Source organism: Meles meles, chromosome 1 (assembly GCF_922984935.1).
Source record: "Meles meles chromosome 1, mMelMel3.1 paternal haplotype, whole genome shotgun sequence".
Lineage (NCBI taxonomy): Eukaryota > Metazoa > Chordata > Mammalia > Carnivora > Mustelidae > Meles > Meles meles.
In genome coordinates, this window is record NC_060066.1 from 145,457,591 (window position 1) to 145,481,590 (window position 24,000).

Below are 24,000 nucleotides of genomic sequence, written 5' to 3' on the forward strand. Positions count from 1 at the left end.
AAGGGATTTTTAAAAAAAGATATAAATAACACTACCCATAAATGAAAATGCCAATAAAGTTGATTATATTAAAATTTAAGAACTGCAGTTCCATTTCTGGTTAGAATTACAGAAAGATGAAACAGTGCTCTGACTTGAACAAGGAGAAAAATGTATATAACCTATAAAATAATAACTTTTCTTGAATTCATTAGAGAATTATATTTGCAAGGAGTTGAATTCCAGTTCCCTTCTAGGGGAAAATTATTTCCTCTATGGCAGAGCACAGGAAGAAGGGGTAACTACTATTAAAAGAAATAAGAAAATAGTTAAAATTTTAAGGAATTCTAAAGGCCAATGTAGGCTACCAGGATAGTATGGAATCTCTGGGATCCTCAGACACAAAGGACGTCAATACTTAATAGCAAGCTCCTTCCCATGTGCCTGTATCATACTCACAAGAAAGACTGGGGGTAGAGCAGATAAACTGAAAGAGCCATCAGTGGCACATAGGTATGAAACTGCATCCTTCTCAACACTATCCTTTCATACAAAGTAAAGACTAAGCTACTGGGGGGAGGAACAGGAAACTCACCCATCTCAGAACCCATGCAAAGATCTATTGCCTCTCATGGAGGAATAGAGGAAAAAGCCATCAGCAAGTAGGTGACTCTCCTTCCAACAATATTAGCTTTGGAAAGTCTTTGAGGAGGTGATAGAAAACCCTCTCATCCCCAGTTAGAGGCAAGGCCTAAAGGAAGAGTAGGAGCCAAAGCTGTAAGAATCATCTCGAGCCCAGAATCCTGCACTGATACAAAGATTAGGTTTATTATCACTGGGTGGGGAGAAAAAACTCTCTCTTAAATATAAAAAGTCATTTTTCTCCTTACTTTTTATTTCTTTAAAAGTTGACTAACAGTGTAAATTAAAAATGGTAACAATGTATTGTGGAGTTACACACAGAAGTAAAATATATGACAACAACAGCACAAAGGAACTGAGGGAGGAAATAGTAATATTGTTGTATGGTTTTTATATATGAAGTTGTACATAATTTGAAAGTAGACTTCAAATTAAAAGTGTATATAATGTATACCTTAGAGCAAATCTTTTCTTAAAGGGCCAGATACTAAATATTTCAGGCTCATGGACCATTTTGGTCTTTATCATAACTACTCAAGTCTGTCATTATAGTGTAAAAACAGTCATTGAAAATATGTAAATGAATGGGTATGGCTGTGTTCCAACAATATTTATTAAAAAAGCTAGCCATGGGTATGAATTAAAATAAAATAAAGTAAAATAAAATAAAATAGTGGTATTTGGCTGGCTCAGTCAGTGGAACATGCAACTCTTGATCTTGCGGTTGTGAGACTGAGCTCCACACTGGGTGTAGAGATTACTTAAAATTAAAAAAAAATTAAGTATAAATATAGGTATTTGCTTACTTCTACCCTACAGCAACCACTAACAATTTTCTAAAATGAGAAATAGTAAGAAAATAGTGGAGATACAGTGAGCAAATAGTGGAGATAAAAGTTAATCATAAAAAACTTCTCAATCCAGAAAAGGCAAGAAAATGGAAAAACTAGGAAGACACAAGTCACAAGACAAATAGAAAACAAAGAGCAAGATGCTAGGTTTAAAACCAACTGTATCAATAATTACACTGAATGTAAATGGTCTAAATACCCATAGTAAAAGGCACAGTTTATCAAACTGGACTTAAAAGTAAGATCTAAATATATGCTGTCTACAAGGAATCCACTTTAGATATTCAGTAATAGATAAAAGAATGAAGAAAGCTATACCCATGCAAACACAAATAAAAAGAAAACTTGAGTGACTCTATTAATATCAACTGAGTAAACTTTAAAATAAAGACTATTATCAGAAAAAAGAGAAACATTACACAATCACATTGGGATCAATTCATCAAGAAGACTTAATGATCCTAAATGTGCATGCATTTAAAAATAGCTTCAATATACATAAAGCAAAACTGATAAAAAGCTGAAGACATCAACACAATCCTTGTAACTTCAAGAATTTAAGAATTCCTTTCATCAAAAAATCACAAAGATAAAAGACAAGCCGCAAACTAAAATCTAGAATGAATTAAATACATACATGCACACACACACACACACACACACACACACACACACACGGTGGAAAAATACATATGTATATAAAATGAATCAATATTTAAAAGACAGAAAATGAGCAAAATATTTGAATGAAGGCAAATCCAAATGGCCATTGAACATATAAAAACATGTTCAACCAAAGAAACCCATTAGAAAAGAAAAATAAAACATTGGGAATTAAAAACTCAGTGTAAGGATTTAATAGCAGATATGATACAACTAAATAGAGAATCAATTCAGTAAGATTTGGGAGAAAAATCCACAGAAATTATCCAAAATGTACAGCAGAGAAACAGGAAACAAAATATCTGATAGAATGGCAAGTTACAGTTCAATAGAACTTTCAGACATTGCTGCTGGGTACAATTACCTTGGAAAACATATGGACATTATTTAGTAAAGTGGAATATGTACAAACAATGCCAATGGCTAGGTATACTCTCTAGACATCCACATGTACATTTAAGAGTCATGTACAAGAATGTACATAAAAGCATATTTGTAATACCCCCAAACTGGCAACAAACCAAATGTTCATATTCAGAGTAAATATGGCATAGTCATAAATGAATTATAATACAACAATGAAAAAATGAAATGGTGTTTCATGTGAAATATGACTGAATCTTACAATGTTGAGCAAAAGAAGCAAGTCAAAAATAAAATGCTTTCAACATGATTCCATCTTAATGCAATTCAAAACATACAAAAACTAAGCTATTGTTAAGGAACACATATTCAGGTTGTAAAACTATAAAGAAAAGCAAGAAAACAATGATCACAAAAAATCAAAGTAGTAGTTATCTCTAGGAAGAAAGAAAATGTGACTAGAGGAAGACACACAATGTTGAAAAGTTCTTAAAAGAAAAAGAATAACAACAAGAAACACAGCCTTAGAAACAGCCATTAAACTTCTTAAAAAAAAAAAAGGACAAATGCACAAAGCACTTAGAAAAATGTTGCTTGCAGCAGCATTCATAATAGCAAAAACATTGATACCAGGTTGGGTACATAAATTATACCACAAGGAATTATGTAATGATGTAGATCTGTATTTATTGATAGGAAAGATCTACAATATATTCTAAAATATAAAAAGAGGGTCTAAGAGGGTCTGTATCCTCATTTTTAAAAGCTAAAATATTTATTACATACAAGAACTGAAAAAAATAACTGAAATAATATATACCAGAATACTAATAAAAGCCATTTCCGGATTGTAGAATTATTTTTAAACTTAATTTTCTTCTTTATAGTTATTGGTGTTTCCAGAACTTTTTAAAAATGAGCATATGCTGGTCAGCATACTTCTTTTTGGAGGAAAGCACCAAGAAATTAATACAATTTAAAAACTACACTTTCACAAAATTCAGGGTAAAATATTCCCACCAAGGAATTTTTGTGTGTTTTGTGCAAATATCTGGCCAGTAGAGCTCAGGATATGAAATATGATACTACTCACAGCTTTATGTAGGGCAAATGCCCACTTCATTAGCCACTTGACCTTGTGCTTTTCAGGAATGCTGGGATTCCATTCTGAATTTTTTCCCCAGGCATTTTCCCCCTTTAACCTTTAAGTAATATCCTGACTAGAATGCAATATTTAACACTGTAGCAGACACAAGCCTAGATCAAGGTGGTAAAGATTCTGAGTATCTCACTGGCATCAAATAAAATAGGTGGATTTCATCCGCATGTCTCCTCAGAAATAATAAAACACATCAGAAGGGAGCTATCATTGGATATAGTATAAACTTACAATGTGAGAATGATTATAACTGAAGATGGAGAAAAATGCAACTAATGAAGAATATGTATATTTTGCAGCTGTAACAGATGTTGTCATTAGTTGGAGGGGTTCATTTATAAATGTCTAGTGTATTTGTTTTTCCATCATAAACAGTTTATTTCTTTATGCAATATTTTTTCAATAAGTTCTTATAGTTCCAGCTTTATTTATAAATTTAATTTTGCTTAATTATCTATCACTTTTTAAAAAAAAAGATTTTATTTATTTATGAGAGAGGGAGAGATAGCAAGAGAGGGAACAGAAGCACAGGGGTGCTGGAGAGGGAGAAGGGGCTGGATTCCATAGGACGCGGGGATCATGACCTGAGCCAAAGGCAGATGCTTAAAAACTGAGCCACCCAGGTGTCGCAAATATCTACCACTTTTTAAGGACTGAACTATCAGTAAATTGATGAATGTAATCATATAAAAATTTGTGATTCTTTGAAACACAAATGTCTTCCAGCATTAAAGTTGCTTTGCTTTGGTTTGAACAGTTGTGGCTAAGATCCTCTTACTTACAGTAATAATACCAAGGTTCTATACAGTGATCACTTCCTTTCTCCTTTGGCCTTAACTTTATCTGAAGCTATTATAAAAGAAGGTAGTAGAGTTTATTTCCGTGCAATAAGTATTTTTATTTGGCTTTTTCACATACTAATTGTTTTTTTTCTCTTACTTGGTGAAACTATTTTTAAAATCTCCAAGTGGAACTATAGCTTTTGTTTGATATTGCCACACTTATAAGGCTAGATTTGCCCAGAATTTGCTTACAGACCTGACTACTAAAACATACTATAATAACCTCTTTGTTTTTCCCATTCTGGCTGAAATCACCTTCTTCCTGATTCTTGTTAAGAAGCTCTTTCAAAGTGTTTACTAAAAAACTGGGATCTGTTCCAGGTTCTTCTTTCAACAAAGTTACTCTAAGTGGTCTGTGGATTATTCCATCAGCCTCAGCAACACCATTATTAGTCTGCCGCCCATCTAAAGCAACAGTTGATGCTGAATAAATATTTCCTAAATGATCCATTATAGGAAGCAAATATAATTCTGGTTGAAGAGCCTAGAACATACAGAAAATTTTAAAAAATTAGTTTGTAATTTAAAAAACAGTAAGTTAAAAAATTAACATAAGTTTAAAATGTTACATTACATACATATGGAGGAGCAAATGATTTGAGTTTCAGTTCTGATTCTTGTTTTACCTTCACCTAGAAATAAATGACAAAAAGATAAAGTTTCTGTATGTTTTCAGTTATTTTTATTCCTTTTTTTGTCACATATCTGTGACATAAAAATCAAATCTAAAAGCTGATAACTAAGGCTAGAGTCTAGAAAATGTAGAACATAATCCTATTTCTATTCACTGTACAAAACATAAAAGAAATTCTATGTCATTTAATAGTAGTAATCATGGCTATGATTATATGACTATGATTATATATGATTATAAGTCCACTTATATGGACTCATTTTATGTCAAGCACTATTTTAGGTGCTTTACATATATTAGCTCAGTTAATCTCCAAAATTCTATGTGATAGGCACACAAATTACATATTAGACAATAAGACTGAGGAAAGAGAAGTTAAATAACTTCCCCATGATTTTATAATTAGGAATTTTTCAAATTGGGATGCAAAACCAGATAATTTGGCTCCAGAGTCCAACGTTGTAAATTTTATTTCCTAAATATATAGCCCATAGAGTTCATTTGTTAGTCATCATCCATCCATCCATCCATTCATTCAACAAATACTGAGGGCATACTATGGGTCAGGAAGACCCATACTATGGGTCAGAACTATGGGTTCTATATGGTGGGAGATATGATGGTGAACAAGGCAAAGTCCTTGCTTCCATGTAGCTTATATTCTACTTAGGAGAATAGATGTTAAATAAACATGATTTAGGATAGTGAAATGTGATTTATGAAAACAAAAACCTGATGTAATAGGGAGTAACTTAAGAGAAAGAACATCTAAAAACTAGGTGGTCAGAGAAGGCCCTCTTGAAAATATAATACTTGAGGCTGAGACCTGAATTATGAAAAGAAAAAGAAAGCTATTTGAAAATCATAAGGAAGTAATTTCCAGACAAGTGCAAAGAACATACATCAGAAAGGAGTTTGTTGTATTTGACGACCAAAGATTTTTGTGTTTGAAATGGAAAACTAAGAAGAAAAATATCAACAGATAAAATCTGAGAAGGAGCCTATTCCTTATGCCCTCTATATCTCCGGCTTAAACACTACAAAGTCTCCTAATTAAAGCCTGCTAGTTATAATCCCTGCCGCCAGTCTTTGAGGGCTCTCATCATGTCATCTTTCGCTCAAAAACTCCCAACACTTCAGAAACAAACAAAATTCATTAATCTGGCATTCAAGACTTAGAGCAAATCACTTTACAATTTGTTCTCTGCTATATTCCATTTTATACCATGTTCCAATAAAAAGAGCAACATTTACTTTCCCTTAATTGCCTGTTTTTCTACTTCTGTGCTCATTCTATTTTCTCTGCTCAGAAAGCTTTTCCCACCCAACAGTTTTGCTAGGTCAAATATTTATCTTTCAAGATCCAAACTGAATATAGTTCTTTTCTCAAAGTTCTCTATCTTCCCTCTTCTGCTGGAAGTAATCCCTTTTTCTTCTGAATACACAAAATACACTATTTTAATTATGTATTTTCTCTGCACCACTACAGTGAATACTCTTCAAGGGCTGGATTCATAGCCAGTTCTTTTTTTCATTTTGTTTCTAGAAAAACACCAATAAATATTTGTTTAAAATAATAAAATATTAGAAGGACTTCAGAAGTTGATTTAAATTATCTTTATTTAGGTCTCTTTCAACCTAGGAGTCTGTGATTGATAATTTGTATTTTAGATATTATGAAAAAGAACAAAAAGGAGAATTGTTTTTTCTTCCTTGAGAAAAACTTAAAGATAAATAGATATTTAACCATACTGCACAGACTTCAAGTGACAAAAACTTCATATCTAGCTGCTGATCCTGAGAATTCCATACAGCAAATTCCTTTACAGTACTACTTTGATGGGAAATGCTTTTTTCCCCCACTATCATTATTTAATTTGTCCAAAAGACACTGAAATGCCTCTAATTTAATTTTAGGCACTGGTTATAAATACAATAGTGAATTAAATAAAGTCCCTGCTCACAGGGAGTTATAGTCTAGTGGCAGAATCAGTTGTTAAATATAAACAATCATATAAATACATACTAATGACATAATATGTTAACTAGAGTGGAATAGGAATATACTGCATTTTTAATAGAGAAAGTCTTTTTGATTAAAGAAATAGACCTTATGTAGTTAAGAGAAACCAGAAACTTTGAGATCTGATGGCTTGCTAGATTAAGAGTTTCAAGTAGGAAAATTCTACTTAGAAAATCCTGCCATTAGGGGTGCCTGGGTGTCTCAGTGGGTTAAGCCTCATCTTCAGCTCAGCTCATGATCTCAGGGTCCTGGGATCAAGCTCCACATCTGAGCTCTCTGCTCAGCGGGGAGCCTGCTTCCCCCTCTCTCTCTTACTGCCTCTCTGCCTACTTTTGCTCTCTCTGTCAAATAAATAAATAAAATCTTAAAAAAAAAAAAAAAGAAAATCCTGCCATTAAACCACAGAAACTATAAACAGAGTGTTCAATAGGTAACAGCTGAAACAAACAAACAAAAATTGTTGGAGTCCTATCATTTCATATCAAATGGGGCTAGCTGTGGCCCAAACAATGAAGACCCATTTTTGTCCAGAACACAAGTACTTACTTTTAGGGGGCACCTGGATGGCTAAGTTGGTTGAGCGGCTGACTCTTGAGCCAATGTCAGGCTTGCATTGAATGTGAAGCCTGCTTAAGAGTCTCTCTCTCCCTCTGCCTCCCACCAGCTCATGCACACATATGCACATGCTCTCTCTCCAAAAAAAAAAAAAATTTTTTTTAAACACTCATTTAAATTTAAAAATACACATTATTTATATAATAACATTTTAAGTTTGTCTTCCTTTTCTTCCCAAGGATTCGCACACCCCGAAATATCCCCCATCATTTTAGTGCCCAATAATATGCCAATAAGGCCCATTTTTTCTTGATGATCTATGTATTTAGTGATTTTTCATTTTGTTATGATTGATATTACTTATCCCATTTATAGAAGTGACTTGACAAGAAGCTGAGTTGACAAGCATTTAAAAAACACAATTTGTTAAGTTATGCTTTTCTTTAATCAAAAGGAAAATCAACTTTTTAAGAAGATTTAATTTATTTATTTATTTGACAGAGAAAGAGAGATTACAAGTAGGCAGAGAGGCAGACAGAGAAAGAGAGGGGGAAGCAGGCACTCTGCTAAGCAGAGAGCCTGATGCGGGGCTCTATCCCAAGACCCTAACTAAGACAATGACCTGAGCCGAAGGCAGAGGCTTAACCTACTGAGCCACCCAGGTGCCCCCAAATGGAAAAAAATTAAGAAAACTTACCACAGCTAGATTATTTCCAATGCATTTCAGAAATAAAAATTTTTCTGCAACAGCATCTTCACCAAGGAACTCACCAAGTCGTTCTCTCAGGGCTTGTAAAGTTAGGTGAGGAGATACTCTGAAATATCATGACATTGCCTTATAATGGAAAATGAAACAGATTTCAGCTATACTACAAATTCTATAACGTTAGTCAGCTATCTCAAACATAAATACTAATTTAATGTATCATATATAGCTCAATTTATTTTTACATTGTCCGGCACTTTATAAAACTTCAGGAAACTTAAAAAAATGATTATACAAATAAATACTGTTTTTAAAAGTCCTTTCTGTACTGAAAAGGAAAATGGTTATCTACTTTTCTCATCTGCCTCCAAACTGTATTATTAAAAAAAGAAAACTCTGCTATGGAATTTATATACTTTTATATAAAAAATGATTAAGCCACAAATATTTATTTTGGAAGCTTGACAGGATGATCTGGTGCTTAAAAATTTCTTTGATAATCAAATACTGTCAAACTCTATGTCTTTGTTCATTAAGAATACTTCACTCCTCAACATCTAAAATTTAAAGCCATCATTTATGCTACTGTCTTGGGTTTTTGTTTTTCTAGGATTTTATGGGAAACATTATATAATTCATTCAACCACAAAATATTTATTGAGCCCCCACTATATATCAGGCATTGCTCTAAAGGATGGGAATATGGCAATCAACAAAAGAGACAAAAATCTCTGCCCTTACAGACTTTATAAATCTAATGGTGGGAAAGAAAATTAGACAAACTAAAAAAACATATAATTCATAAGACACTGCTAAGTACTATGAAGAAGAATAAAGCAGGGAAGGAAGGGTAGCTACAATTTTAAATACAGTGATTAGAGAAGATCTAAACAAAAAAGCAATATTGAAGTAAAGAGTTAAAGGAAGAGATAGGATATATAGGACATGAACAGACATTTCTGCAAAGAAGACATCCAGATGGCCAACAGACACATGAAAAAGTGCTCCACGTCACTCGGCATCAGGGAAATACAAATCAAAACCTCAATGAGATATCACCTCACACCAGTCAGAATGGCTAAAATTAACAAGTCAGGAAATGACAGATGCTGGCGAGGATGTGGAGAAAGGGGAACCCTCCTCCACTGTTGGTGGGAATGCAAGCTGGTGCAACCACTCTGGAAAACAGCATGGAGGTTCCTCAAAATGTTGAAAATAGAACTACCCTATGACCCAGCAATTGCACTACTGGGTATTTACCCTAAAGATACAAACATAGTGATCCGAAGGGGCACGTGTACCCGAATGTTTATAGCAGCAATGTCTACAATAGCCAAACTATGGAAAGAACCTAGATGTCCATCAACAGATGAATGGATATAGAAACAGCATTCTAAACTAAAAGAACAGCAAGTAGACAAGGGTCCTGAGGTAGATTCATGTCTGATGTGTTCCAGAACAAAAATGACACTAGTATGCTTGAAGTGATGGGGAAGATAAGGAATAATGTCATGTGGGCTTCCTATGTGTACATATACTTACATGTACATATATGTAAGTTTACATATACATATAGTCTCTATTTTGAAACAGTTCAGTAAAAAAGTCATTGTGGATATACTGATTTAACCACTATTCACAGCTCTTCAACAGGTTTCTAATTTCAGATAATTTCTCTCTTAATTCTCTCATTCTCTTTGTGTGTAATGATAGTAATATATCTGTTATACCCTTTTATCTGGGTGGCAGTGACACCTGGCTAAGTAACATATGTTTCTAAAATAGTTATTAACTGTTATATAACATTATTTATTGATAGTATTAAGTTAGAAACTGGATCCATCATACAGACCAGAGTGTCTCACTTACAACGTAAATTTCCAAAGAAACATTTTTCTCTGCAGAAAAAAAAGACTGCTTTTTCAGGCACATTATAACATGACCACAAAATACTTGCCTTATAAATCCAGCTGAAATGAATTTGTTAACAACTTCTATTGAAATGGTATTTAGCTTATAGTTCCACGATCCTTCAGGGACATAAAAAACATGAAGTTCCACCAACTAAATAAATTGAGAAGAACATCAGTTAAAATATTTTTAAAGTGAAAAAAATCAACCGATCTCCTCTAGAATTTTAAGCTTAATAAACCTAACTGAAATAAACATGGAATACATGTATTTTTCTAAGCAGACACAGAAAACAAAATGAAGAGCCAAAATTTTGGTTAGTTGGCTACTTGGCACTTGGAGCACATCTCCCTAGAAACAATGTCATAGATGTGGTCCTAGGGTACCCTAACATCTCTGACACAGGTTTCTTTCTGTGGCTTGGAATAAGAGTACCAGCCCACCAAGATCAGTTTTCTGGTTACCAACCTTTTCCTCTCCCTTGATCCCTACCTACTCAGTTCTGTTGGGATGATTTTGTGGAATCCTTATACTTTACATATTGTCTCCCTAACATAGTTGTGATGATTGCTAGTTCTCAGCAACTGCAAACGTGTGAATACTGTGGTTTAGGAAGTATTTTTGTTTCCCAGAAATCTAGGAAGAACCTATTCCTGATGGTGATAGGGAAGGAAATCGTTGTTCTTCCATAGGTCATGTCTGTCAGCTTAGCTTGCCTGTGCTTATAAATACAACGTTCTTTTCTATTAATGTTTTGTTAGACCTCAATTACAATACCTTGTTTAGAAGAATATTTAGATTACTATAACAGAAACAGAACAATTATAGCAAATATTCCAATCTTTTAGTCTAAGGAAGTTATTCATTGCATATTAAAATTTAAATGATTATACTCTACAATATTAAATATCTGAGAAAAACTTTAAATAGTTGAATATAACCAATCATTAAAATTAGAAATTTTTATATTGAACTGAATGTTTTGCTCGTTTTTATAGACCAAGTAAATTATTTCTATACATTTGATATATGTATATATCTGATGCCAGGCTTGCCACATGCTCTATTTTGAACACGAGAGCATTTAAAAAATAATTCCCTAGCTACACTATACGATTCATAGCTAACACTATACTATACTATTAATACTATAATATTTAATAGCTACATAATATTTGCAAAACCTTCAGAAGACTTAAATATGACCTTATTCTTTATATAAATGCATTAATATTTTCTAAGAAAAAATATTTATTGAACATTTTATTCTATTTTTTGTATAAACCAATTAATTCTGTTAATATTTTTATAATAATTCATGAACTATAATTCAAAGTGTTTGTACAGATTTAATTCCATAACTGAATGAGTAGGCAATACAGAGAAAATATACATAATAAAACATTTCTTTAACAAAATTTATAGTGAATTTGTGTTTATTCATTCCTTCAGCAAATATTTACTGAATGTCTATCATGTGCCAGCACTGGTCTAGGCATTAAGAATACATAGTCAATAAGACAAAGATCCTTGCCTATATATAGTTTTACATTCTAATGAGGTATCAGGGCAAGAAGAGGGGTGAAACAAGTGAAGCACTCACCTCAGGTACAAAATTTAAGGCTATATCAAAACCTCAGTAATCAAGACATACAACATTTAAAAAAAAAAACTACTCAGTGCAAAAATGTTCACAATAAACAAAATATCAAAAATTTAAATAAAGACAGAATTTAATACTACTAGTAAAGCCTGAGGAAAAAGGAAAAAATATGAACCTCAATACATGTTTCTTTAAAAATATATATTTCTTGATGGTCCACTGTTTTCAGAATAACCTAGTAGTTGGAAAAAATACTGAAAATTTCAAAAGGATGTATTAAAATTCAAAACATTATTTTAAGGTCAAATATTCTATTTATGTCAAAACATGAATTCGTTATAATTTTACTTTCCTGGCTTTCATGGAAGCTCATCAGTAATATTTTCATCAAAACTATTAGCCATTTAAAAATATACTAAAATACATATTTATGGGCACATATTTTGCCTTTTGCTTCAGGCTCCAAAATGGCTAGGCATGGCACTATCAGATTTTATTTCCATTTAAAATGTTGCTATTATGGATTCCTTGCATCAGTTTTTCTTTTTTTTTTCTTTTTTTTTTTCCCTAAAGATTTTATTTATTTATTTGACAGAGAGAGATCACAAGTAGGCAGAGAGTCAGGAAGAGAGAGAGAGAGGAGGAAGCAGGCTCCCCGCTAAGCAGAGAGCCCGATGCGGGGCTCGATCCCAGGACCCTGGGATCATGACCTGAGCGAAAGGCAGAGGCTTTAACCCACTGAGCCACCCAGGCGCCCCATCAGTTTTTCATTTAAAAAAATCTTTTATTGATTTATCTTAATTATGAAGGGTTTTTTTGGTGTTTGCCCTTAAATTTTGTACCCAGGCAAGTGACTTATTTGCCTCAGACTAGTCCCAGACCTCTGAAGGGCACAAACAATAAACAATAAACATAAAACACTGATAAGTTATACAGTACACGAGAAAGGGGTAAGTACTGGGAAAAAGGATAAGAGCAGAGTAAGGAAAATTGGAACGATAAAAGGGGAAGTAGGTTTCAGTTTTAAATAGCCTGGGTAGGTCTTATGGAAAAGGTGAGATTTAAGATTGCAGGGGAAGAAACAATTAGCCAAGTGCTGATGTAGAGGGAGCGTCCCAAGAAGACCTAAAGCAAAGGTCTTTTTTTTTTTTTTTTAAGATTTTATTTATTTGATAGTGAGGGGTTGAGGAGAAGTCGGGGTGGGGAGGGAGCATGAGCAGGGGTAGGGGCAGAGGAGGAAGAACACTCCCTGCTGAGCTGGTTCCCAGGGTCCTGGGCTGATGGTAGTTGCTTAACCAACTAAATGAGACCCTAAAATGAGAGAGTGCTAGTATGATTGAAGCAGAGAACAGTAAGAGATAAAGTAATAAAAATGAGGAGGACAAGAAACAAAATAAAAGGGGTTTTTCAGGCCACCGAAAGATCTTCATTTCAGAAAATGGGAAGCCAATACAGGGTTTTAATAGAAGGACAACATCTGACATTCATTTTATAATTTTAATATGAAAAATTCTAAACATACATACAAATAAAGGAATAAAACTCTGAATACCCAAATACATACTATGTAGATTCAAAAGTTAACATCATGCCACATTTACTTTCCCTCTCTCTCTCTTAAAGGCAGACTGCCACATGCAGGCCTTATTTGGATGTGTTTTAAGTATGGGAAGCTTGACTACCCTAACTTCTCCTACATACGGACCTTGAGAGCTTGTTTGAAGGTTCTAGCAGGCAAGCGCAGCTGCTCCTATACCCTTGACTGAAGAATGGTCCTTCTTTATTGGGGAAGGTCCTCCTCTTAACACAGCAGGCAGCTTTGGAAGGGATGAACATGGAGCTGTGAGGGAGGAAGAGGACACCCCCCTAGCAGGCCAGATCAGCCAAATCAACCCTGGTGATCAGTGGGCTGACATATGTCACAGATTCTCTCAGATCCTCTATCCCCTTCTTGATAAACCATTCAAAGTAAATCAGACGTTGTGAAAATATACTCCTAAGTACTTTGGCAGCCATTTCCTAAAAATAAAGATTTGTCCAAAATAATCACAGTACGATTTTCACATTTAAGAAAATTAACAATCCCTTAATGTAAAATAATATCCATTCCATACTCAAATTTCCTCAATTGTCCATTTGTCCTCAATGTTTTTTCATCTAGAATCCAATCAAGAATATCTTTGCATTGGGTTTGTCACATCCTTAAATAACTTAATCCGCAAGTTCTTCCAGACCTGTATTCTTTTCCCCCCTCTTCATTGCATTAACTTTTTGAAGAGACTGGGTCAGTTATCTTAAAGAATGTTTTGCATTCTGAATTTACCTTATAATCTCAAGATGGCATTTAACTTAATTCTCCAGTTTTTTTAAAACATAGTATACTTTTAAAAAATCATTTTTTAAATCATGAAAAGTGTATTCTTTAATCCCCATCCCCTATTTTCCTCATTCCCCCAACACCCCTCCCCTCTGATACCATCAGTTTGTTTTCTACAGTTAAGAGTCTGTTTCTTGGTTTGTCTCTCTCCCCTTTTCTTTTCTCGTTTACTTTGTTTCTTAAATTCCACATGAGTAGGATCATATACTATTTGTTTTTCTCTGACTGACTTTGCTAAGCATTATACTCTCTAGCTCTAACCATATTGTTGCAAATGGCAAGATTTCATTCTTTTTCATAGTTGAATAATATTCTGTTGTATATAAAGATATATAAAAACTTCTTCTTTATCCAGTCACCTACCAATGGACACCTGAGCTGCTTACATAGATTGGCTACTATAAATAATGCTGTAATAAACATAAGGGGTGCATATACTCCTTTGATTCTTTGGGTAAATACTCAGTAGTGTGCTTACTGAATTGAAGAGTAATTCCATTTTTAATTTTTTGCGGAATCCCCATACTGTTTCCATAGTACCAGTTTGCAGTCGCACCAGCAGTGCAAGAAGATTCCTTTTTCTCCATATTCTCTCCAATGCTTGTTATTTTTTACTTTAGCCATACTGACAGATACAAGGTAATATTATGGTTTTGATTTGCATTTCTTCGATGATGAGTGATGCTGAACATCTTTTCATGTGTCTGTTGGCCATTTGGATGTCTTTGGAGAAATGTCTGTTCAGGTCTTCTGCCCATTTTTCATTAGATTGTTTTTTGGGTATTGAGTTGTATTAGTTTGTTATATACTTTGGACACTAACCCTTTACCGGACATCATCTGCAAATATCTTCTCCCATTCCATAGGTTGCCTTTTAGTTTTATCAATTATTTCCTTTACAGTGCAGAAGCCTTTTATTTTGATGTACTCCCAATTGCTCAGTTTACTTTTGCTTTTATTTCCCTTGCCTTAGGAAACATCTAGAGAAATGTTGCTATGACCGATGTCAGAGAAATTACTCTCTTCCAGGATTTTTATGGTTTCAGGTCTTGAATTTAGGTCTTTAATCCATTTTGAGTTTATTTCTGTGTATACTGAAAGAAAGTGGCCCAGTTTCATTCTTTTGCATTTGGCTGTCCAGTTTTCCTAACAACATTTGTTGAAGAAACTGTGTTTTTCCCATTGTATATTCATTCCTTCTTTGTTGAAGATTAATTGACCATATAATTATGGGTTTATTTCTGGGTTTTCTGTTCTATTCCATTGATCTATGTGTCTATTTTTACACCAGTACCATACTCTTCTAATTGCTACTGCCTTGACAAATGACTTGAAATCTGGAATTGTGATTCCTCTAGTTTTGTTTTTATTTTTCAAGATGGCTTTTGCTAGTCGAGGTCTTTTGTGGTTCCATACAAATTTTAGGATTGTTTGTTCTAGTTCTGTGAAAAATGCTATTGGTATTTTGATAGGGATTGCACTAAATCTGTAGATTGCTTTGGGTAGTATAAACATTTTAATATTAGCTCTTCTAACCCATGAGCATGGAATGGCTTTGCGTTGTCTTGAATTTCTTTCATCAGAGTTTAATGGTTTTCAGAGTATAGGTCTTTCACCTCCTTGATTAAGTTTATTCCTAGATATTTCATTGTTTTTGGTGCAACTGTAAACAGGATTATTTGCTTAATTTTACTTTCTGCTGCTTCATTATTATTTTATAGGAATGCAACAGATTTCTACACATTGATTTTGTATTCCGTGACTACTGAATTCATTTATGAGTTCTAGTAGCTTTTTGGCAGAGTCTTTAGGGTTTTCTATATATAGTATGTCACCTGCAATTAATGAAAATTTTACTTCTTCCATCCTTCTGCCAACTTATATGTCTTTTCTTTATGTTGTCTAATTGCTATGGCTAGGACTTCCAGTACTGTGTTGAATAAAAGTGGTAAGAGTGGATACCCTTATTGTATTCCTGACCCTGGGGGAAAAGCTGTCACCATTGAGTGTGATGTTGGCTGTGAGTTTCATATAAGGCCTTTATAATGTTGAGGTATGTTTCCTCTAGGTTTACTTTGCAGAGTTTTTATCATGAATGGATGTTGTACTTTGTTGAAAGCTTTTTCTGCATCTATTGAAACGATATGGTTTTTTAGCCTTTATCTTATTGATATTACAAATCGCATTTATGGTTTTGTGAATATTAAATTATCCTTACATCCCAGGAATAAATCCCACTTGATCGTGGTGTATGATTTTTTTTTAATGTATTGTTGGATTTGGTTTGCTAATACTGTTAGGAATTTTTGCATCTATATTCATGAGAGATATTGACCTGTAGTTCTTCCTTTTCTTCTTTTTTTTTTAAGGTGTCTTTATCTGTTTTGGTATCAGGTTGATACTGGCTTCATAAATTGGATTAGAAGTTTTCCTTCTTGTATTTTTTGAAGTAGTTTGAAAAGAATAGGTATTAATTCTTTGTTTGGTGGGATTTGCTTGTGAAGCCATCTAGTCCTGGACTTCTGTTTTTTTGAGAGTTTTTGGATTACTGATTCAATTTCATTGCTGGTAATTGGTCTGGTCAAGTTTTCTATTTCTTCTTGCTCTAGTTTTGGTAGGTCTTATGTTTCTAGGAATTTATCCATATCTTTTCAGTTGTCCAATTTGTAGGCATATATGTTTTCATAATATTCTATTACAATTCTATTTCTGTGGTGTTATCTCTCCTTTTGCATTAGTGATTTCGTTTATTTGGGTCTTTTTTTTAAATGAATCTTTATAGAGATTTATCAATTTGGTTGATCTGGTTTCATTGATCTATTTTTTTTAACGTTATCCTTTATTTCTATTCTAATCTTTATTATTCCCTTCCTTTTGCTGGGTTTTGTTTTTCTTTTTCTAGCTCCTTTAGATGTAAGGTTAGGTTGTTTGAGATTTTTCTTGCTTCTTCAGGTATGCCTGTATTGCTATAAACTATAAATTTCCCTCTTAGGACTACTTTTGTTGCAGCCAAAGATTTCCAACCATTGTGTTTTCATTTTCATTTGTTTCCATGTAATTTTTTATTTCTTCTTTCCTTCTGAGATCCCTATAATGCAAATGTTATTATGCTTGAGACAGTCACTGAGTTCCCTAAGACTATTCTCAATCTGCGTATTTTTCCTTCCTCTACTTTTTTCAGCTTGATCCATTACTTGTCTTCCAGGTCATTAATGTGTTTCTCTGCTTCATCTAGACTGCTATTTATTCCATTAAATGTATTTTTAATTTCATTTACTGTGTACGTCATCTCTGATTAGGGTTTTGTTTTTTTTTTAAATCTCTTTGTTAAGGGACTCACTGATGTCCTCCACTCTTTTCTCAGTCCAGGAGTATGTTTATGGTCATTACTTTAAATTCTCTATCAGGCATATTGCTTATAGGTTACATTGTAGTCTCTTCTAATGGTTTGGTCCTGTTCTTTCATTTGGGAGAGATTCTCTGTCTCATTTAGTGTGTCTCTTTCTCTGTGTTATTTTCTGTGTCTGTTTCTCTGTGTTAGAAAAGTCAGCTACTTCTCTTGCTTTTAACAATAATAGCCTTATGGGGCGCCTGGGTGGCTCAGTGGGTTAAAGCCTCTGCCTTCGGCTCAGGTCATGATCCTAGGGTCTTGGGATCGAGCCCCACATCGGGCTCTCTGCTCCGCAGGGAGCCTGCTTCCTCCTCTCTCTCTGCCTGCCTCTCTGCCTAGTTGTGATTTCTGTCAAATAAATAAAAATATAAAAAAAAAAGAATTTAAAAAAACAATAATAGCCTTATGAAGAAGATATCCTATAGTGCCCTGCAGTGCAATGTCCCATTCCCCAGCGCCTGGAGCTTCAGGGAGTGTGTCCTATACGTGTTGCATGTGCTCAACTGTTGTGTCAGTCATCTGCAGAGGCTCTCCTTGCCTACTGTATCATTTTGTCCCCAGCAGGAATGGGGTGCATTTTAACAAGGCGTATGGTCATCTGCTTATGAAACAAGACCTGCTCCTGCTACTGTCAGAAGCGAAGTCCTGCAAAATGCATAGATCAGCAGATTTGGTATTGGCAGAGTTTGCACCAATCTTCTGGGGGAGGAACCTGCAGCACTAGGACTGAAGCAAGTGGGACTGGGCAGGGCTGATATGCCAAAGCATGAGGGTAAGGGCTTGGTGCAAACAAGTTAGGTAACAAGTTTTGGCACCACACTGGTTCCTACAAGTGGCCACTGTTTATTCTCTGGGATGGGGGAGGTAAATGGCTCCTGCCAGATCCTTTGTTCATGGAGGGGTCTCTGGTGATCCCTATGTCTCTGGGTTATGCTCTGAGATAAGCAGATCACTCTCCTTCTCCCAGCATTTTTCAAACTGCTGGTTCTACCTTAGTGTCTGCATGCGCTGTTTTGTGAGCTCTTTATCGGCAGGGAGTCCACTTCCTACTGCCCTCCCTCCTCTCGCAGAGTAGAGCCTACTGATTTTTAAAATTCCAGGCTTTAAGCTGCACTGATTGCTAGAACTCAAGAGATTCAGCTCTTCTCATTTACAAAGGCAAATATTACAGGGCTTCGTCCTCCCTATTTGTGGCCTCCATGGTGTGAAAATCTATTTTCTGTCCCTCTCCATACCATGGTTCTCTGCCCATTTAAGATGGCCATGGTCCATTTTGCTCTCAGATTATGTCTTTGGCCTTCCTAACTCCTTCGGTGTGGCTTCTTCCTTACCTTTAGTTGCAGAGTTTGTTCTGCCAGTCTCTTTCACGTCATTTTCTGGGTTATTTACACCGAGATGAATATTATCTAGTTGTATCCATGTAATGAGGCAAGCTTAGGGTTCTCCTATTCTGTCATCGTCCCACCCAACTTCATTTCACAAGCATTTTTTTTTTAAGATTTTATTTATTTATTTGACAGAGAGAAAGATCACAAGTAGGCAGAGAGGCAGGCAGAGAGAGAGAGAGGAGGAAGCAGGCTCCCTGCTGTGCAGAGATCCCGATGCGGGGCTTGATCCCAGGACTTTGAGACCATGACCTGAGCTGAAGGCAGAGGCTTTAACCCACTGAGCCACCTAGGCGCCCCCACAAGCATTTTTGAAATGAAGTCCTCTATGTCTTGTAAACAGTATAGCCTTCAACTGATGCAAATTAATCACCTGGGAGCAAGAATACTTAATAAATGGTACCCTGTTTTTCATACTGCTTCACATTAGGACATATATAATGTCCTACTTGCAAATTTTGCTATATGTAATAACTATTAAAGGGTTAACAGATTAGGTTGTAAGGGACAAGAAAATAGAACCTGTTATGAAGCTATCTGAATAATTAAAGTGTGAGATGATAGTGGCTCACTCTAAAGTACTAGCAGTAGAGATGATGGGAAGTGGTCAGTTTGTTTTTTTTTTAAAGATTTTTATTTATTCATTTGACAGACAGAGATCACAAGCAGGCAGAGAGGCAGGCGGGGGGGTGGGGGGTGCCCTGCCAAGCAGAGAGCCCGATGCGGGGCTTGAACCCAGGACCCCAGGATCATGACCTGAGCCAAAGACAGAGGCTTTAACCCACTGAACCACCCAGGCGCCCCGGGAAGTGGTCAGTTTTTTATATAATTTGAAGCTAAAGTAGTACTTTGGAAGTGAAGTTTGAAAAAGAATTACAACTCCAAGGCATTTGGCATTAGATACTCAAAGGATGGATTTGCCATCACCTGAGAGGGAGAAAGTCAAATAGAACATGTTTAGCGGAGGGGGAAAAGATCCATAATTCAGTTTGAGACATGCTAATTTTAAGATGTCTACTGGCCATCTGAGTGGAGATGTCAAGTAGGCAGCTGAAAATACACATCTGCAGTTTGGGAAAGAAGACTAGATTCGGGATATTAATTTGAGGATCCTTAGCATCAAGTTTGTATTTAAAGCCATCATACTGAATGAGATCATGAAATAAAGAATACAGATACAGAAGAGAACAAAGAGCTGGTCCCTGAAATTCTCCAAAATTAGAGATCAAGAAGAAGAAGAAAACCCAGCAAAGACGACTGAAAATGAACAACAAGGGAAGTAGAAGGAAAATCAAGATATGTGTACGCTAAAAGTCAAGTGAAGGAATTATGTCAAAGAAGAGTAATCAATAGTGTCAACTGTTTTGCACGGATAGATCGGAATATGTGGGATAAGAATTAAACAACATATTTAGTAATGTAGAAGTGAATTTAACAAGAACAATTTTGGTGTAGTAGTGGAATGAAAGTGATTACAGATGGTTTAAAGAGAAAATGGAGAAGGTACTGAGGGTATGAAAAGGTATGAAATAGTTGTCTAGAACAGTAGAAAATTGAGCAAGTGGAAAATTGCCTATGAGTAAAATGTTCTAGTTTAGATTCATGGTCTTGAATTTAAAGTGAGAATAGTCTTCATGTTGGTATGCTTTTTTTCCAGCCATGTTCCATTGCAGGCATAAGTAAAGCATAGGTGAAGAGTTCAATAAAGCAGGGTTTTTGTTTTGGCAAGCAGTATGATAAAATGAGAGAGATGCAAAGGTCAAAAGTATGAGCAAGAGAGTAATCAAGACTGCTCTATGGTCTATGGTATTTAAGCTGTGGAGGGCATCACAAGGTGAATAATTTAAAAAAAATAGTGATAGGATCAATGCACTGGGGGTTCCAGTACAATAAGCTAGAGATAAATGAATAGTAATAAAATAACTATACTCAGACAATGAGATACACAGTGGAGTTAATATCTAAGACTTCATATAATCCATAATTTTTTCCTTCTCAGAACTCTTCAAAAGCAATGTTAAGCAAGTCTTTCTTATATTTTCATTTAAAAGATTTTCTTACCTCGGAGGAGGAAGGTCGGCTTGAACTGAGGGACATATTCACCAGTGCTGAATGGGGTAATTATCAGTTGGAATTCTGTGGGTTTTTTTTTTTCTTCATTTAAGTAATATTTATAAAGATTTTAACAGATTTTTGACTTCTTTAAGATAGCATTCCACTCATTTCTGGTCTCTGATTCATATGAAAAGTGAAAAGAAAAACACAAAAGGCTTTAAAATGACCAAAAGTGAAAACTTAGGAATGTATACACTGTTATTATAGTAATTTAAAAAGACCTATTATTAGTAAGTAGGACTGGTAATGCAACAAAATGAACATATATTCTATACAATTAGAGTGCTAAATTATGATAGACTTATGATCAGAGCATATATTACCATTCTAAACAACTCATTTTAGAATAGAAACAAATTAGAATACCATTTAGATACAAATGTGGCCACATTTGTATCCAAAGCATGGATTTTTTTAGAGTTTGACAAAGCTGATCCCGTGGATTCAATTTCCATAAATCCCTTTAAGTGTCTGACCAACTTTTCTTATTTTGCAAAAATGTCTAACAAAATCACAGGGGAAAACAATTGTTCTTGACATCACAACAGTTTAATATGTTAACTTATTCATTAAATTGTGCTTCACATAAAAAAAATACCATTTAGAATATATGAATTTAGAATACTATTCTAAACAATTAATTTTTAAGTTTAAAAATTAAAGTTAAATATATATGGTATTTTACATGAAGCAGAACTATGTTTCTGGAAGTGATAAGACTAAATTTGTACAAATGACTATAGAATGATGTGAAACCATTTTACCCCATCTATTTCTTCCTAGGCTTGGATGCCTCAATAGTAAATGTGATTATTCCAGATGAAAATGCCAGTCTTAAATTATTTTAAGCTATGTTTCCATGTTGTTTCCCGTATTTTTCTCAGAGGCTTTAGAGCAATTAACAAGAATACTAAGTAAAATTTAAATTACAGGGGCGCCTGGGTAGCTCAGTGGGTTATAGCCTCTGCCTTCGGCTCAGGCCCTGATCCCAGGGTCCTGGGATCGAGCCCCACATTGGCCTCTCTGCTCAGGGGGGAGCCTGCTTCCTCCTCTCTCTCTCTGCCTGCCCTCTCTGCCTACTTGTGATCTCTGTCTGCCAAATAAATAAAAAAAATATTTTTTAAACATTAAAAAAAATTATATAAATATATATAAAAATTTAAAAATAAGGTAGCTGAATTACTATAAAAAAGAATAATCAAAGTTGGATAAGCCTTAAGGATATAAAAAGATACCAATACCAGAACAGAAGTCTTTCCAAGATTTCAAAGCATTGATCTACCTTGACTTATATTAAATTAGTGAGTAAATCAAACAAAATTTAAAATTTCTGTGATTTGGTACTGATTAAAGCTTTATGAAATCATACCAAAGATCACTAATTGTTCTAATGGCATCAAAATTTAAAAATTAGGGGCGCCTGGGTGGCTCAGTGGTTTAAGCCACTGCCTTCGGCTCAGGTCATGATCTCAGGGTCCTGGGATCGAGTCCCACATCGGGCTCTCTGCTTGGCGGGGAGCCTGCTTCCCTCTCACTCTCTCTGCCTGCCTCTCTGCCTACTTGTGATCTCTCTCTGTCAAATAAATGAATAAAATCTTTTAAAAAATTTTAAAAATTATATCCTGGGACAAAACATCTTTTATTTTTATTATTTTAATTCTTTTTTGAGAGAAAGAGTGTGCACAAATGGGAAAGGGTGGGGAGAAAAGGAGACAGAGAATCTTAAGTAGGCTCCACCACTCAGCACACAGCCTGATGTGGAGCTCAATCTCATAATACTGGAATCACCTCCTGAGCTGAAAGCAACAACTGGATACTTAACTGACTGAGCCACCCATGCACACCATAACATCTTTTAAATCAAGTTAGTTTCATACTTCAGACCTAAAGACATAAACAGACTAAAAGTATAGGAATAGAAAAGATATTCATGTAAATGGAAGTTAAAAAAAAGCTGGGGTAGCCAATACTTATATCAGACAAAATGGACTTTAAACAAAGACTGTAACAAGAGACAAAGAACATTATGTAATGATAAAGTGATCAATCCAAGGAAAGGATATAAGAGTTATAAATATTTGTGTACCTAATATAGGAACACCTAAATACATAAGAGAAATAGGAACAGACATGAAGGGAGAAATTGACAGTAATACAATTAATAGTAGGGGACTTTAACATCACACTTACATCAATGGATAGACCATCCAAACAGAAAATCAAGAAGGAAACTGGCTTTGAATGACCTTATACCAGATGAATTTAATAGATATACAGAACACTCCATTCAAAAACAGCAGAATATACATTCTTTTCAAGGGCACATGGAACATTCTCTAGGATTGATCACCTTAGGCCACAAAACAAGCTTCAGTAAATTTAAGAAGACTGACATAAAATCAAGCATCTTTTCTGATCACAACAGTATGAAACTAGAAATTCCAAAATACATAAAAAATAAAAATACTGGAAAAAATACAATCATGTGGAGATTTGAAAACATGTTACTAAACAACCAGTAACCATAAAGAAATCAAATAAGAAATCAAAAAACTAGGAGACAAATGAAAATGGAAACACAATGGATCAAAATCTTTGGGATGCAACAAATGCAGTTCTAAGAAGAAAGTTTATAGAGATACAGGTCTATCACAAGAAATAAGAAAAATCTCAAACAATCTAATCTTATACCCAAAGGAAGTAAGGAAGAAAGGAAATCAAATCAGAGTGGAAAGAAGTGAAATAGAGGCTTAAAAAAAAAATCAGAGAAACTAAGAGTGAATCCTTGAAAAGATAAACAA

General features: G+C 34.6%; 1 protein-coding gene across 1 annotated transcript in view; it reads right to left on the bottom strand.

Moving 5' to 3' along the window:
• SPATA1 (spermatogenesis associated 1) overlaps window positions 1–24,000 on the bottom strand; it is a 53,321-nt gene that overhangs the window by 23,342 nt on the left and 5,979 nt on the right. Inside the window, exons 3-7 of the mRNA XM_046019947.1 lie at window positions 21,146–21,316; window positions 10,375–10,481; window positions 8,409–8,526; window positions 5,078–5,131; window positions 4,755–4,983 (exon numbers count right to left, since the gene is read on the bottom strand). Of these exons, the coding sequence (XP_045875903.1) occupies window positions 4,755–4,983; window positions 5,078–5,131; window positions 8,409–8,526; window positions 10,375–10,481; window positions 21,146–21,181 (544 nt within the window). The 5' untranslated portion in view covers window positions 21,182–21,316. The remainder of the gene's footprint in view (window positions 1–4,754; window positions 4,984–5,077; window positions 5,132–8,408; window positions 8,527–10,374; window positions 10,482–21,145; window positions 21,317–24,000) is intronic.